The sequence below is a fragment of the Amblyomma mixtum genome, chromosome 3 (assembly GCF_055824585.1).
Source record: "Amblyomma mixtum isolate Tamu chromosome 3, ASM5582458v1, whole genome shotgun sequence".
In the NCBI taxonomy this organism is placed as follows: Eukaryota; Metazoa; Arthropoda; class Arachnida; order Ixodida; family Ixodidae; genus Amblyomma; species Amblyomma mixtum.
Window position 1 is genome coordinate 108,711,759 of NC_143014.1, and position 16,871 is coordinate 108,728,629.

General features: G+C 48.2%; 1 protein-coding gene across 8 annotated transcripts in view; it reads right to left on the reverse strand.

Annotated features, from left to right (window-relative positions):
* Window positions 1–4,769: 4,769 nt before the first annotated feature.
* LOC149351317 (Golgi-associated plant pathogenesis-related protein 1-like) overlaps window positions 4,770–16,871 on the reverse strand; it is a 49,496-nt gene continuing 37,394 nt past the window's right edge. For 6 of the 8 annotated variants that reach the window (XM_089580643.1, XM_089580647.1, XM_089580639.1 and 3 more), the window contains 4 exons: window positions 10,859–10,911; window positions 9,727–10,152; window positions 7,759–7,888; window positions 4,770–7,105 (listed from right to left, as the gene is read on the reverse strand). In XM_089580643.1, coding sequence (XP_089436769.1) covers window positions 6,873–7,105; window positions 7,759–7,888; window positions 9,727–10,152; window positions 10,859–10,909 — 840 coding nt within the window. In that variant the 5' untranslated portion in view covers window positions 10,910–10,911 and the 3' untranslated portion in view covers window positions 4,770–6,872. Of the gene's footprint in view, window positions 7,106–7,758; window positions 7,889–9,726; window positions 10,153–10,858; window positions 10,912–11,131; window positions 11,677–16,871 lie in introns of those variants that run through there. The other 2 variants (XM_089580646.1, XM_089580642.1) reach the window with 2 other exon arrangements.

Below are 16,871 nucleotides of genomic sequence, written 5' to 3' on the forward strand. Positions count from 1 at the left end.
CGGAGAGTGAAGGAGTGGTCCAGATCGGGATTAGGTCCGCCCGAGTACACCGGGTAGGAGGTTGCCAGAGGGGGCGGGACGTACAGAGAGGCGATCTGATCAAAAACATCGGAGGGAGTCCCCTGAGTGAAGGCTTTAGCTAGAGTGGGAGCAAGGGCAGGCTTAGAGCCAAGGAGGGATTTAAAGAGAGACCATGCGGATCGCGAGTGCAATGCAGAGTCAAGGTCATCACAAAGAGCACTCCAACGAGAGTGCCCGAGGGAGGTGCAGTGGGTGACGATCTCGGCCCGCAGAGCAGTGATCCCGGAGGAAAGTTGGGCATTGCGGGGTTGGGAGCAAAAGGAGCGTTGAAGACGTTTACGGCGACGCCATAAGCGGAGAAGGTGAGGGTCTAGGTCTGGGATTGGGCGGCGAGAGCGAACGCGACGACTACTGGCAGTGAGCGCTGCAGAGATGCGCGACGTCCAGTCGTCGTAGGATTGAAAGGAGTCGGAGGCGAGATTAGTGCGAAAGGTGTGCCAGTTAGTGTGAATGACCGGATGACATCGAGGGATGTGGGAAAGAAAGGTGGTAATATGGATGAGGAAGTGGTCACTGAGAAGAGTTTCGGCTGTCTCCTGGCAGTGAAAGGAAAGTGAACCCCGAGAGAAAGTGAGGTCGCGTGTCGTGGGGCGCTGTGAGGCAGCGCCCGCTCGAGTAGGGGAGCCGGGAGTATTAAGAAGGGTGAGGTGGCGTTCCTGTGCCAAACAGTGGAGGAGGCGGCCGGGTTTGAGGGTTTGGGGGTAGCCCCAGAGTGTAATAGGGGCATTAAAGTCACCAACAAAGAGGAGATGGGAGGCAGAAGGAAGAGAGCGAAATAACTTTGCCCAGGGCGGAGAATTGAGGAAGTGACAGGGGGGTTGTAGAAAGACAAAAGGGCGAGTGAGATGCGGGAAGAAGGGTGGTAATAGACTACGCCAACTAAATATTTAAGGAGGGTGGAGGGGATGTCAAGTGGCTCTACCAGCACGTCGCTGCGTACAATAATAAACCCAAGTGGTGTGGCCGTAGTGGCATGGTAGGCGCGGTAGCCTGGGACGGTGCGGGCCGTCCGAGTCTCCTGGAGAAGGAGAAAATGGGGCAGGGAGGGATGGCTGAGCAGATACTGGTGGAGGGGGGTCTTATTATGGCAAAGATTTCGGCAGTTCCTCTTCACAATCTCGAGGTCCTCGCCAAATGCCATTATGATAGTGCAGACGTAGAAGCTCTTAAGGGTACGCGTTCCTTCTTCTTGGCCGGGGGCAGTGACTCATGCACGGAGTGGAGCATAGAAGTGAAGGATTCCAATTGCTTGGATTGTGCTTGTAGGAGGGTAAGAATCTGGAGAACCGAAGTCTCTAGCTTAACCAAGCGAGTGTGGTGTGCCTGTCTGGTAGTTTCGACAAGATCAGCCAAGGGGGTGACCTGGGCGGTGGAGGAGGGAGTGGTGAACGTGGCAAGGTGCTCATTTAGCTTGGTAAGCTGGCAGGTAAGAGAGGAGATGGTTGTCTGGAGTGTTTGAGTCAAGGCATGGATCTGCTGTTGTAGATCGTAGAAAATGGGCTGCTGCTCTCGCTGCTGGCGTTCCAACATTGCGAGTCGGAGGTCGAATGAGCGGCTCTCGTCAAACAGGGATAGAGAGGGTGGTGTAGTGGTAGAGAGGAACGCTGGCACCGACGATCCTTTAACTTTGGCGGCGTATGAGCCTGGTGATGACGTGACGGAGCTGATGGAGGTTCATGATTAGAGGAGTAGGAGGCGGTGGGTTGAGTGGCCCGACGCAAAGCTAGGCGTCGGAGGTATGCAGCTTTGGCACACTCGCGTTGTTTAGAGAGGAGGAAGGGACAGGTGGGGTCGAGGGAGGGGTGGGTGTTTACCTGCAATGAACGCACCAGGGCTGGGCACATACACGAGCGGCACGGTCGGCGGGTAGAGGAGCAGCACAGCGATGGCACTTGGCCGGAACGCTGTGCAGGTGGGAGGCTTGGGTTTATAAGGACGGCACCGGAAGGCAACGCCTTTAAAATATACAAAGTAGGGAATGACGGTGCCAGCGAAAGTTATGAGCACCGACTGAGTGGTGCCTATCATGCGAGCGTGAATGCTTCAATTTCATGCATGAGGTCATCAGGGGTGAAGTGGCCACCAACGTTATGGATGACGCTGAGGCATGAGATGGGAAGATGGGGGACATATGTTTTGATGCTGATAGGCTTACCGTGAAGCTGAAGGTGCGTGATAGAAAGTAGGTGGGCAGTGAGAGGGTAATGAGTTTTTAAAAACATAAGGCTTTGGGTTGGCTTGGCCTGAAGGGTGATCTCTGCACTGGTTTTGAAGGAGAGTTGTGCAGCGGAGATGACTGCCGCGAGCACATCGTAGCGAGGCACCTTGGGAGTGAGGGTACCAGGGGGAAGTTGGATGCCAACAGTGATGAGCTCGGCGCGGGGTCGGGTGGCGGAGGCAGGCTTACGGCTGACACAAATGGTGCTCCAGCCGATTTCCGGGGTTGGAGTGAAATAGTCGTCTACCGGGGACACCGTAAGGTCCATGTCTGCCGACGAGTCGTCAGCCTGAGACGCAATCTGCGACGCGGGTGCCGAGCTGCAGGTCTTGGTGTGAAGCTTTGCTTTCGCTTTGTTTTGTTTTTTATGTGTCCGTGAATAAATCGTTTCATTCGCAGATAATATAGCCGCAAAATAAGCCCGCAGAAATAAAAGTACGGGCGGACCATTTTCTTCTACGTATTGCTACGTATTACTCTGCCGATGGCAGAGCGGCAAGCCGCCACGGGACTGGGTACGGGGGAGAATTGAAAAAAAAAGGCGGGAGCTGGACTTTAATTCGATTTAATTACGGAAATCGGCCACACAGGGCAATAAATCGAAGTTTCTAAGAATGCTCGGAACGTGTAGATTGAGTTCCCGCGGCAAAAAGACGAGCTCAGATTCCTCTTCAGTGCACCTTTAATAAAAATGATCAAAGAAAGCAGGAACTGATTCAATATGCTGAGGGAAACTGTTTAGGGAGGAATGACCTGTGAAATACATTACATCAGTTATAGGTGAGTATTTTAGGCGCGCCGGTCGGGTAATCTCCCTTAGTAGAAATGTACCAGAGTACAGCATAATGGAAAGAAGTTTAGAAATGAGCAAACTTAACTGCGAAAGGACGGGTGGAGACATTCGTAAATGCACCGCTGCCTCGATGACGAAATTTTTGTGAAATTTGCAGCCAATATGAACATTCATTGACCTTTTCCTGAATTTTTTAATTCTTTGCTTCCTTAGGGATTTTTCGCTCACGGCCAAGGCGCTGGCTTTTATGCGATACGGGACTCATAACGCTGTCGCGTTAAAAGCTAAAGGACATATACCGAGACAATAAAGATGAAATTGCATGGGAGGGGATAAGAGGAGCGAACAGTCGAGGTACGCAAAGAACTAAGGCAGTGTTGACTTTTATCACAACTGCTCTTCGTGGTTTATAATATAAGAATTTCTGCGTTTTAAAAGAAACAGAATGCGTTTTCTATTTGTTTTATTCTGATAGCGGGTTCATAGCTGCATTGCACATTTTGATCGTGTGTCGTCTCGGTAACAGCGTAACGTTATGCATGCTTCAGCCATGATGGTTTATGAATGTGTCTGCCAGACATATGCGATGGAGGTCGGTGCAAGTTCTCATTTCAGTCGTAAAGATAGAAACCTGCGAGAAGCATGGCTATTCACGCTCAGAGTGGGAAAAAAAGTGAGCACACACTGTTGTGTGTGCACCAAGCATTTCACGGAGCAAGATTTTATGCATGGAACTGGCGCTAAACTGTTTAATTAGTAGCCGACACCGGAGTGGCTGCCTCAAACACACCTTCACAGTTTGAACATTTAAAAATTGTTATGTGCCATCCAAGACCTGGTGTTGTCACCTCTACCGTAATTGACTACCCCAAAAATACTTCAAGGGAGCAGTCGAACGGCACAGCACCGCTGGTACAAACTGAAACCGATAGGACCGCGTTTGTTTTTTACAACATCGATATGACTTGACGTTCAGCACAGCTACCCACCTACCACGTAAAAATGATCTTTTCACTGGGATTAATGACCTGACGACACCTGTGGCTTTAGACGTGGAAGCTTCAGTGTTGTCCATAACGGCGGCAACAGAGCGACACAAGTGATCCCCCTTCCAACGTCACGCGGGCTCTCCTTAAGATGGCGCCATGATATGCCCTCACGCCCTATACTTGAAGGATACTGATCGATCTTCAAGCCGTGCTTGGGTGATCCTTAAATGACGGTGCGCAGAAACTAGCCCAGAAGAAGTGCGTTGAAGAGTTGCTTTAGGGAGCTGCTCTCACGCCACTGACTTACCGACTTTGTGGACAACATTCACACCATCACGACTGGCCCTCGGCCGTCTGGTGAATCTCGTTTTGCATCTAAAGCGCCCTCTCGATGTCGAGGGGAACCATAGGCCTCACCCCTCCTGTGTTCAAGAGTTACAGGGGTGCTATACAAGAGCACCACTAGCTGGCGTGGTAGCGAATCCGGTGGCCTGTGCGTTTTTGACAAACGCTGTATCACGTGTGCTTTCCATTCCGTAACTGCTGTCGTTCAGACTGCATGGCGCTTCGAGCGGTGGGATCCCGCCCACAGAGGTGAAGATATGTCGCCATTGGTACCTTTATGCTGCTTCGCGTATAAGGTGGCGCGCTTACATGCAGCGGGTTGAGAGAAACACTTGCAAACTACTTCAACAAAACAACTTTATTCTCCAAAAAAACACAAAAAAAGAATACATCGCTCTTTGGTTGGTGACCCGATGCGCCAAAGCAAGCCATAGAATCTATCCCTAGATGTAGCGTGAGCTAGGAAAGGAATGTTGCGCGTTACAATCAAAACGCGTTTGAACTCACTTATATACGATACTTTCCCTGGCGTCAGGCCGACGTGTTAATACTTCTCTTCGTAACGGGATTGGCTTCCACGTTCAAATGCATTTATGTTCCTGGTGTACCAACCCGAAACACCCCTTTCATATGTAGCGAATGCAGATGTTTAATTTGCATAGATGACCATGCACTGGCCTCACCTGTGTAAGGGGCACATAAAATGACTTTTCATGAGTACAGCCAAACAAACACATTCGCAGCAAAGGCGCTTGCTTCTATCCGAGGCACATACTCCTGACCTGCTTTATATATAGGAGCAATTGCAAAACACACGGCAGCCACTGCGAAGTTCTGACGCACCTGCTGAGGTCAAACAGGGAGGCAGGCAATAAATTCCCTTTCATGACCTTAGGCAGCAGTGAGATGCTTATTGAGAGGCATGAAATTTATAAAGCGAGAGCTTCATCAGAGGTATTTTCTTCGCAATGGCTGTTTATGCATTGCTTTGCTATTGGCAGACTGCAGAAGAACACGACTGTGCAAACTGAGTGTCTTCTAAAATGCGACAACGTGGGCCTTATGTTCCTTTGCATTCAACCCCTGCCACGCTCCTCTCGTAAGCACATCTACACTGACTGCATTAATTCAAACCAACTTGCCTCTTCATACTCACTCATTCGAAAGATACTGAACAAACCGCGGTTCAAAAGAGACTTTCTTATCGAGAACGGTCTTTTTTAGTCAGGGTGACTCTTGAAGTTAATTTCAGCAACAAAATTAATACAAATCACAATATGTGATTCGCATAAGGTAGAGCGCATCTCACTCAGTTTCTGGCTCCCAGCATACTGGCATGAAACGATAGACATTGGAATGTTCGTGTATGCATACAACTCCATCTTTACTGGTCAAGGGCAGGCCTTTTGCTGAAAAAATTTAAATAGATACATTTCCTCATAACACGCATCGCCGCACATTATGTCAGCTTATTTTTCGCTGTTTGCTTCTTTGCCGCGCTTGTGTACCTGCTCGCGGGAAAAGTAGATTAAAATTGAAACATTGATCTTGTACGCTGCCTTCTGCTGAAGGAGCTTCTTCCTAGTCAGGACGTAGTATAGCTTCATTTAAAGGAGAAAACTCCCCAAGCGTGCAAGCGTTATGGCTGCTTCGTCTGCTTACAAATACGGGCTTACTGGAGCAAAGTCATGCGCAAAACTGCATGAGTTGCCTCGCCTTTCTTTTTTTTTTTCCTTGCCTCTTTGGAATGACCATGGGATCAAGAAATGTTTGGCACAAAGTCACAATGGTGGCAAGTCTTATCAAAATATCGTATGGTCGCGAATAAACGACTTTAAATTCTCACAATAACAAAACTTCGGTAGCATTCATTTTGCACTGCAAATATAGCCCTTTCGCTGCCTGAATTAAGGCCCCAGAAAGTCACACCTGCGGATAAATGCCTGAAGCGCAATTGCGAGTATATATCTCCGGCTCGTGTTAGCTTACCAGCGTACAAGAATTTTTTATCGGTTTTATCCGCTTTCACCATGGCTTGCGCAAGCGATATGCACAAAGTTACACCAGCGCCTAACGCCGTTGCCACTAAATTCATTCTACTATTCGCAAACGTTATCTGCATAGCATTATATTTCGTTGTAAATGCAACGCTCCACACCAAAGCATACTGATTCGTTCGTCAACACAAACGTGTAGTCCTTTCTAGCGCTCAAATCAACATCTTTTGAAGCTGAAGCTTCTTTTCAACGATCCACTAATACTGCTAAAATAAAGGGACCTCCACACGCGCGGCTGAATTTCCGGCCAAAAATGCAGAGCTCCTGTAACGGCTGGCGTTTGCAGCGAAAATTATTTACACACACGCAAGCCCGTTGCGCGCGACGGTGCGCGTAGTCAAGCACACGCGGAAGACACAGCGCCTTGTCGTCGTCGTGGCGGGGCTGGCTCACTTCTTGGGCGGGGGCACGTTCTGAGCGAAGCTGCCGATGAGGTTGCCGGCGGGGTTGTAGTTGGCCACCACGAGCAGCTTGCCGGTGGCCGTGCGCGCGCGAGCCGTGCCGAGTTCGGTGCTGGCCTTCCAGACGACTTGCGTGAAGTGGCCGGAGCCGAGACTGCGGGGCTCGCAGCCGAACTGGTGCTGCTGGATCTCGCTGTACCACGAATCAACCGCCTCTCGTCCTGCAGCCAAAGGAACCAGTGATGAACCTCGTCTTCACGCGCGATATAGCTCGCAGTTGTAAACATTAAGAGAGCAAAGGCTGAGAGAAAAATTGGAGGAGACACTTAAGCTCCGCATTTAGGATATGACGCGGTAGCGTTAACGAGACATTACCCGTATATGTGGAATTGGTCATTCCCAACAGTCCTAGGATCCTGGATGTCCTCGCACCCCTCCTTCCGCGGTGGCGCAGCGTTTAAGGGATGTAGTACCACTGCCCCGCGATGGCAGGTGCTGCCACCGGTGGGGCTTTTGCGGCCTAAGTTGCTCTTCCCGAGCAACCTCTCGCCTACCAATCATTAATTTAATAGCCACGTGCCACGGTGGTCAGTTTGTTCGCCATTCGGTGGGCAGGTCGTGACGACCCCACAAGGTCACGTGACCTACGTGACCACCTAGGTTGCTTCTCCGGCGGGTGGCCACCTGAGCCACCCTACGCCACCCTATTTTTCGTTCACAACGCCGACAAAGCCGACGCCGGATTTTTCTGGGTAACGGGGCCTTTAACGCTATCGCGTTAATAGGTGCAGGGAAAATGTCATGTATTTAGAACCGCTCGTAGAAGCGCGTCGTTTTAACTAGTACCTCGAGTGAGACGGAAGTGATTGCGCACCTGTCACCTCCTTGGTGGGGTCTGATGACCAAGCCATGTAGATGTTCTCGCCGTACTTGTTGTTCGGGCGGTGACAAAACGTGTCCTTCTTGGCCAGTGTGTCAGCCCACTCCTGTGCGTACCGGCACAGCTGTACAGAGAAGGTGCGCACAGACATGAGCAAATATTTCATTGGCACTGAAATGCAAAATAATTGTTCAGATAAATGCATGCCTCCTTAATCTTTCATCGCCGGGCGTTGTACAAGTGAGCGCGCTTTTTAAAATCAGGGTAATTAGCGGAAATTCGCAGCGGGAAACAAATGATCTAAACATCTGTTTGATGCATCCGACCATATCGTCCAATTATTATTGAATGTAGAATTCCGGAATTAGCTGATTTATTGGTATTTTCTATTCGTCGAATATTTTATCAGTGGCCAATATATAATGACATAAATCAGGCACAGTTGCAGTTAACCTCCGCAGCAACTCCGAAGTCAACAGAAGAACTGGAACTTTCAAATTGTAGAATGGTGCTCGGGAAAAAAAACATGCAAAAAATATAGCCAGGCAGTGAACCACCAAAGGTCAATACTATAAAAACAGGCTTCCAGAGCACGCTGTATATTAGAGCCGCAAAGAACACACAACCTGAATTTTCGGGTCTTACACAGTCCCCGAATCTGAAGCCAACATAATAAAGTTGCTTATGCGCCTTCACCTGTCAGATCGGTTTAGGATTGGCAGGGGGCATATCTAATGTCTGAATGGACATTGCAAATGGCCAGTCGTAAGCGCCGCTCAGTCACAAACTCGTCTTACGTACACACATTCATTCTAACAGCTTTGCGAACCTGCAGGCACTGTCCAATTCACGGCATGCGTTGGCGTCATGTGTTGCTCCAGCATGGAATTCTCACATTAATAACACGTTACATCGCCACAAATTACAAGCATTGTGCTTCATTTGCATTTCAGAATACGTTATAAAATTAAGGCTGGCGGGACGTGAAAGTATTCGGGGTGTAGCTGTAGTTAGTACACGATGCCATTATACAGGGCGTTCCACCGAAGACATTACACAATTTTTAAAAATAGACTTTTTGAGCTAGAAGAGCACGTTTTTCGGCATAGCATTATCAGCGGTGCAGTACATCAGAATACAGCGAAGATGTGCTAACTAGGAGGCTGGTGAACTAATATTGAATAGTTAACTATTTAACTATTACACTTAAGGTCCTTAATTATTGAGAGGAATGCATTCCACCGTAACTAATATCAACTTTTAGAATTTCGAAAACATGGTTACAATCGGCGCTGTGGCCCCACAAATGTTGACTACATCACGCCAAAATACATACGCAACCTCTCCAGAGCACTAACTCGTATTAATAGCCAAAATTTATTGGGCCACAGCGCCGACAGTAACCTCATTTTTGAAATTCTAAAAACAGATATGGATATTATCATGGGCTACAGCCTCTCGATAACTAAGGAGCCTAACGGTAATAGTTTAAAAGTTAACTAGTCAATATTGGTTAACCAGCCTGCTAGATAGCACGTCTTAGCTGTATTCTGATATACTGCGCCGCTGAGAATGCTACGCCGAAAAAAGCGCTCTTCCAACTCAAAAAGCCTAGTTTGAAAAACTGTGTAAAATGTGAGCTGAAACACCCTGTATTACAGATGCATTAGAAACAATACTCTTACCTCACCCGAACAGTGAATGTGAGTAATTTGGTAGTAGTTAATGTAGTCCTAAGTGAAAGAAACTGCAAGCTAACAGCTGTTTTTGTGTTAATCACGAAGCTCATTTGCCAATGCGCAGAGGTGGGCAAAACGGCAGTACTACGCGAAGTCATATGGCGCATAGTGCTGACGCTTGTCCCTGCACCGCGAGATCCCACGCACTAAAGCCTCATGCAGTTCGACAAACAGCCGGAGACATTTTTTCCAAAACACCCCTGCTCCCCTCCGCTGCTCTGACCTCATCGCTGTGCTTGAGCGGCGGAACTCCGTGGATGGCGCGGTAGTGGTTGTGCCACTTGAGGCTGTCTTGCCGGAACTCCTTGTCACTGAGAGGCTTGGACGGGGCCTTGCGGTCGCTTATGAGCCTGCTCGTGGCCTGTTGGTCGCTTGGCGCCTCTTCGATGGTGACCCTGGCCTTGTCCTTCTTGCCGGCCAGGAAGCCGAAGAGGCCCTTCTTGGGCTTGTCCTGGACGCGCGGTACACCATCGTCGGTGACCACGTCCTCAATCACTTCCTCAGTGCCATCGGCGTGCTGCTTGATGGTCCGCGTCACCACGGTCCTCTTCACGTGGTGGCTTGCCGGGAACTGGTCGCCCGGGTAGCCCGAAGTCTCTGAGACTTGTATAATGCGCTGCGTCGTCCTGGTCGACGTAGTAACCACGCCCTGATGACCCAAAGAAACAGGACCACTGTGTCTAATAATGGTACAGGGCACCAATGGTACACGTTCTCACTCAATCCTTCCATTAGAACATAATTCATGAAGTCTCTGGGTAAGACTGATCTGCAGAACTGTGCACTTTCGCCCAAAGAGTACAGCGTGTCGGCTCCGCTTTGACAATGGGCGGTGACAGTTGGGAGCACAAACTACTACGTTGGGAAGCTGGCTAAGGCTCATGAAAGATTGCCAATACTACCTGCAAGTTTGCAAGTCGAAGCAAACCAGTGGACCGAATATCGCCCGAAGATTTCAGATTTAATCAACTGTGCACAATAAAACGATATAATCGTCTTTTATAGAATTTAGGCGGTATATCTAAAGTCGCGTTAAGTTGGCAAGAACGGAAAGAATTCACGGAGCTGTTGGCTGGAACTGTGAAGTTCTTTTGTTCGACTGTACGCATGAATACGGTCAGCTCCGTTGAGCAAAGAGCTCCTTGTTGACTGCAACGGCCAATAAGCCAAGGAGTTCATAACTCCCACGCATATTGCACTGATGTAGTGCACAGCAACACAGCAAGGAAAAAAATAATGTCAAAAATAATCAGCCGAGTTAAACTCCGCTCATGCTTTCACACTGATTAGTAAAATACAGATTAATTAAAAAAGTAGTTTAGGAAGGATGGAAACACCGAGTAGAAGTCACTTACCCCATCCACACGGGTCACTGTTTGCTGAAATGACTGGTTGCCAGAAGACATCTCTGCGCACAAAAAAAGAAGCAACATTGAATAAAGAATTATTATTAAAGAGAAATAAATGACGCGTTATGCATGCACTGAATGCTTCACAATTTGAATTCTGTCATCGTTTGCCGCTGTCAGTAAGCTCACACGTTTGGCACTCATGCACGATTGTTGCCATTATAAAAAACGTCCAGGATACCAAGACATCCTCCTCTTACATAAGAAAGGTAAACTCACGCGCTAAATTGTCAGTCGCATACTCACTTGCGATCTAGGAAGCGTTCGTTTCTTGCCTGCTCAAAGCGTTATAGCCGACCTTTTCCTCGCGGATACCGCTGTAGAAAGGCTCGCGGGCTTTATGCTCCCGGGGTCCATTTAAGGCTCCGCTTTATGGCTCCCTTATCAGCAGATTAACGCCGCCTTCAGATCCTGATATTGCTACAACGCGTCAGCCGTTGCGATCACACGCAGAAATATCAGCACCACGAGAAGGCAATACCAGAAATGCAACCCATAGTGCAACTCCATTGTCTATTTTCCCTTGGTATCTTGCTCCTGGTTAAAAAACAGTCAGCGCCTGCGCACTGAGCGTGGTGCGCTTACTCGACTCTGTGTTTACTTTTGAGTGGCGTGGCCTTACGCCTCTGCGCCATACCCGGAAGCATTCTGCTTCCGGCGATAATGCCAGCGACGGGAAGTTTGCCGCGAAGCCTCGAATGTTGTGCGCGTTAAACTGCCTTCCGCGAACTCTGGAAGTGGTGCCAGCCTATCGACCACTCGCCCTATGCCATACGCGAGCGGGCCTCCAAGGATGGTGATACTGCACTATCAAATATACGTGCAAGTCGAGCGGCTGGCGACGCGAGATGCATTTTTTGATACATCGCAAGGATCTTTCTTCCAAGTAACGAAGCGGATAGTTTGCATATTGCTCGGAATAACTTAGCATTGCTGTTCCAGTTCTGCTCCTTTTTAGTGGGCTCTATATATATATATATATATATATATATATATATATATATATATATATATATATATATATATATATATATATATATATATATATATATATATATATATATATATATATATATATATATACGATATAAGATAAAGTCAGCAGAAATTGAAAAACATAACAAGATTTAATTCACGACGTTTCGGCTGGAGGACCAGCCTTTTTCGAGTGCGCCCTTATCTTATATTAATCAATCAGCTGCCAAGAAATAACTTTTGATTTTGATATATATATATATATATATATCAAAAGTTATCAGCTTCAACTATTTATTTTCTTGATGTCGCAGTGCCTCTTAACAATAATAAACTAACAACCTGCCTTTATTAGAAACCTACGGACTGCCAACAGTATCTTCACTTTAACAGCAGCTATGTAAAATATTGCAAAACTAGAATTCTCTGCAGTCAGGCCGTCCGCTTTAAAAGAACATGCTCAGAGCCATCGGCATTTTACAAGAACTGCGCAGAACTTCGCAGTGTTCTTACATGTGTCCGGCAAGGGTAATTGATGACGTCGTGATAAGCGCAGACGCATGAGACCGCGAGTCATTACTGTGCGAAACGAAAGAACTTATCTTGAAAAACCAAACTAATTTAGTCTTAACCTACTCAGCCTCTGCTCCCAACGTAAAAGACATTCTACGAAGACCTCTTAATATCATGGTGCAGAGTGACCGATTAAAGGACATCGTTAAAGGACCACCGCGAGCTATATTCCGACGTGATAAAAATTTGCGAGATCTTTTAACTTCTTCCAAAGTCACCCGTCCAGTGTTTTCCGGCTGTGCACCATGCAAGAAATCTCGCCGTAAAATTTTCCTACAGGTGACTACGTCACAGATAGCTGGTACCACTGCTTCCACCTACAGTGTAAAAATTGAAGTTACCTTCACCTGCGGCAGCGAAAACCGTAATTTCTCTGCTAGAATGTTCTGTCTGTCAGCTGCAATATATAGGTAAAACTGCGACGTTTTTCAGATTGCGCTTTAACAACCATAAGGCTCACAGTGGAAGCCTACCCAGCCTGCCCCTATCTAAGCATGTAAATGTTTCAGGTCACTCATTTGATAAATTACAAGCCACCATTTTGTAATCTGTGTTTCGATCGCACTACGACCGAGAAGTCAGAGAAACATTTTTAATTCACAAGTTTAAAGCCGCCTCGTCAGGTTTAAACCAAAGTGTAGGTAAGCTAACTTGCCTGCTTTAATCGCCTGATTTTTCTGACCAACTTCTTGAGAACAGCGGAGACGAGACTGGAATTTTCATTCCCTTTATAAAATGCATTGTACGTGACTACACAATGTACCAGTATTGTGACTGCATGTCACTCTGAATCATTGCACTTTCGCGCGGTTTTATTCATTTCTTTCAATGTGTGTATTTCGGAGGCTACGCATATTATTGCCAATGTAGCTTTGCATCGTGTCCCCCTTTTGATTATATCTATTTTTTGCGCCGCGCCGTTTTCGTACGTGTGCTCTCCGCATTATTATGCACCTTGTAAGTTCGACACGTGTCTATGTTTTCTTGGTATTTTCGATGACCCCTGATACACAACTTTAGCAATTTTGCGAATGCGTGATTTCGCCCAATTTTACCTTTTTTTTATGTTCGTATTCGTTAGTGCAGATAGTGTTAACATCATCATATAAATTTAAGAGACTGCCCGCTGCTCAGTTTCTTCACGCGAAGGCCGGTCCCCGGCCGAAACGTCAAGAAAAGTGTTTCTTCACCACGTCTATTTTCAAGTGTATTGCCACATAGCCCGACGAACTTTTTCTGCCTTTATATATGTGTGTATCTTTGGTTTGATTTGGTTTATGGGGTTTAACGTCCCAAAGCGACTAAGGCTATGAGAGACGCCGTAGTGGAGGGCTCCGGAAATTTCGACCACCTGGGGTTCTTTAACGTGCACTGACATCGCACAGTACACGGGCCTCTAGAATTTCTCCTCCAAAGAAATTCAACCGCCGCGGCCGGGATCGAACCCGCGTCTTTCGGGTCAGCAGCCGAGCACCATAACCACTGAGCCACCGCGGCGGCCTGTGTATATATATATATATATATATATATATGACAGAAGCCAACAGGTAAAACTGCGACGTCTTTCAGATTGCACACACATCGTGCGTGCGTGCGCGCGCGGGAGGTTGTTGGTTCGAAACCCACCGCCGGACACCCACCGTTAAAAATGGGTACATGCGTACCCCGGCCTGGCTCCTGGCTTTGTTTAGGGGTGTACAGGTGCCCACGAAAGTTTTCGGAGCACGAAAATTGTAACAAAGCCCAATTACTGGCCAGCCAAAGCATGCAGCCATGAAGTGAAGTGCGTGCTTTGTAGTTCCCCGCGCGACCTGCACAATGCACCCCTCAGGACCTGGTTGCGCTTCGAGTCAGCGAAGAAATTGGTGTTTTTCGTGATTACGGCGTTCCGAAAACGTTTTTGGACACCTGTACGCTTGGGAGAACCTCCGTAAACACCGCTGCGCCCCTCGTGGGACCAAGCCCAGTTTCGAACGACCTCGCAGCCTGCTAAAGATGGTACCCTTCGGCCAACGCGATTCGAACGCGAGCAAAGCCTCGATGCGCTGTCACTGGGCGCGCGCACACCCTAGCTCAACGGCCTCTCCTCCTCCGTGAGGACAAACGAGACCTTCCGCAGAGAAGGCAACTTCCTTAGCGCCACGATGTCAACGCGACGACGCCTCCCTTCTCGCGAGATGCACGCACCGTCGCCTGCAGTTCTGTCCGCAGAACGCAGAACTCTCGCCAAACCTTGATCCGCTGGCACACAGCAGCATCAGCAGTAGTCATAAAAAAATCTCTGCCTCTCCCGTAAACGAGAGTAGACTAAGCATGAAATGTTTACGGGGGGCCTAATGTCATCTCGGTGGACACCCGAACCGCACCGTACAGGAAGGGAGGAACGCCACCACCCGTTCAGCGCGATGCCTTGCCATTTGAACGCAAGGTTTTTTGAGGAAAGGAAATGGCGCAGTAATTCTCTGGCATCTCGGTGGACACCCGAACCGCACCGTAAAGGAACGGAGGAACGCCACCACCCGTTCGGCGCGATGCCTTGCCCTTTGAACGCAGCGCTTCTCCCCCGGGCCCCTGTGCGCCTGCGCGGCTTTGCTTCAATGCGCGAAGCCCCTAAGAGATCACGTATCACAACGAAGTGTAACGTGGCATTTATGTGCTTTTTGCACGCGTTATTAGAAATCGGAAATTATAATTCCGTGCGTTATCAAACCCACAGCTCCACTGATATCTTGATAAACATTGAGAAGGCACTGGCAGCAGTTATTTTTTGTCTCGTTTGGAGACCAACCGGCGCTTGCATGCCGGTCGCGTAGGAGGGCTTAGAGAGTCTCGTTAAATCTCGTTAAGTCTCGTACGGTGCCCGGATGTTCTCGTTTCAGAGCCCGGATAACTGGAATTCAGTGCCCGGATGAGTGGATTTCAGTGCCCGGATGACTGGAATTCAGTACCCGGATGACTGGAATTCAGTGCCCGGATGAGTGGATTTCAGTGCCCGGATGACTGGAATTCAGTGCCCGGATGAGTGGATTTCAGTGCCCGGATGATGGCTCTCGGTCTCGGCGTGACGTCACCACACTGCCGACAACGGGAGCTAAAAGCATTTCATGCTTAAAAAGAAACGCCACTCCCCCACTATCACTGGTGCCGTCCACTCGGTGTGACGGACGGTGGGAACAGCATAGAATCGAAAGAAAAGAATCATTTTTCTTTTGATACATGACTCTGAGCGCAAAAGGACAAGGACGGGAGCTGTGACCAGTACCAAGTAGCCCAAAGTTCCGTTTTGCTGAATTTTTTCTTTCATCTTTATTTAGATAATTTTATTCTACTTTTGAAGAAGAGTAAGCTATAAATACATGGGCCACGGTTTCCCGTTCGACAGCTGTTCCTCACTGTTATGCGATTTTCACGCCTGATGGAATATGAGAAGTATTTTCGCGCCTTTCGTTCGCATGCTAACCAAGAGTTAAGAACATATCAGCGTGAATCGCTTACATGTTACAGAAGGCGCAAGCCAGAAGCGTGCGAGGAGTGGCGCATAGACCAGGGAGAAGATAATAAATTAATGACCCAGTTTCAGTTCTATTCAAGTTTACTTCTTCACCTCTCGTCATCGCCCGAAATGACGCCACGCCCACGCTGCCACAGAAATTTGTGCTTGGCAGTCGAAGCAGCCCAGAACAGAATCAATGGAAAAGAATCGTTATACTTCACCAACCCAGAAATAAAAAGCCCGTGTGGTCAGCGTCGTCCTCTCACGCGGTATAGACAGCGCTGCCAAAAACAGTGCCCTGGTTGCATCATAACTGAAAACGCAGTGATGCAGTGCGTGATAGGAGTATTTTTGACCATTTCATTGACTTACAGCGAAAGCTTTTATATGGAGCTCACCCAGGCCGGAGCTTCGGCGCCACCCATATTCACAGGTAACACCGCAGCCTCAGCGCTGCTCACGCGCTTGTGCCCGCTTCTTCTTCTCGGCTTGGAGCGAGGCTATGCTGTTAATGTTTACCTGTAGAGAATTGGTGTTCACGGGACAAGATCACGTAGCTAGGCCGAGCGCGCCTCGCTTGCCCGTGGCCGCTTCACCTTCTTTGCAGCTGAGGGCGGAGGTCGCATTTGAACATCTTACATGCTTACACTGAATGAGGACGTGGCTGAGGGCTTAGTTAACGCCATGATGAAGCGCCTGAGATATATGACACCGAAGCCCACGCATTACGAATTTGGCTCACATTCGGAGAGTTGGGATCGAACATTGTACGACAGTTAGAATGCATAAGAGCTCATTCACAGACCACAAGTCGGCCCTTCGTCACTACGAAGGACAGGACAATAAAGGGAGATACGCTTAAATTCAAGCATTAAAAAGACATGAACAATAAATAAATCATCAAGAAACTATGTAGAA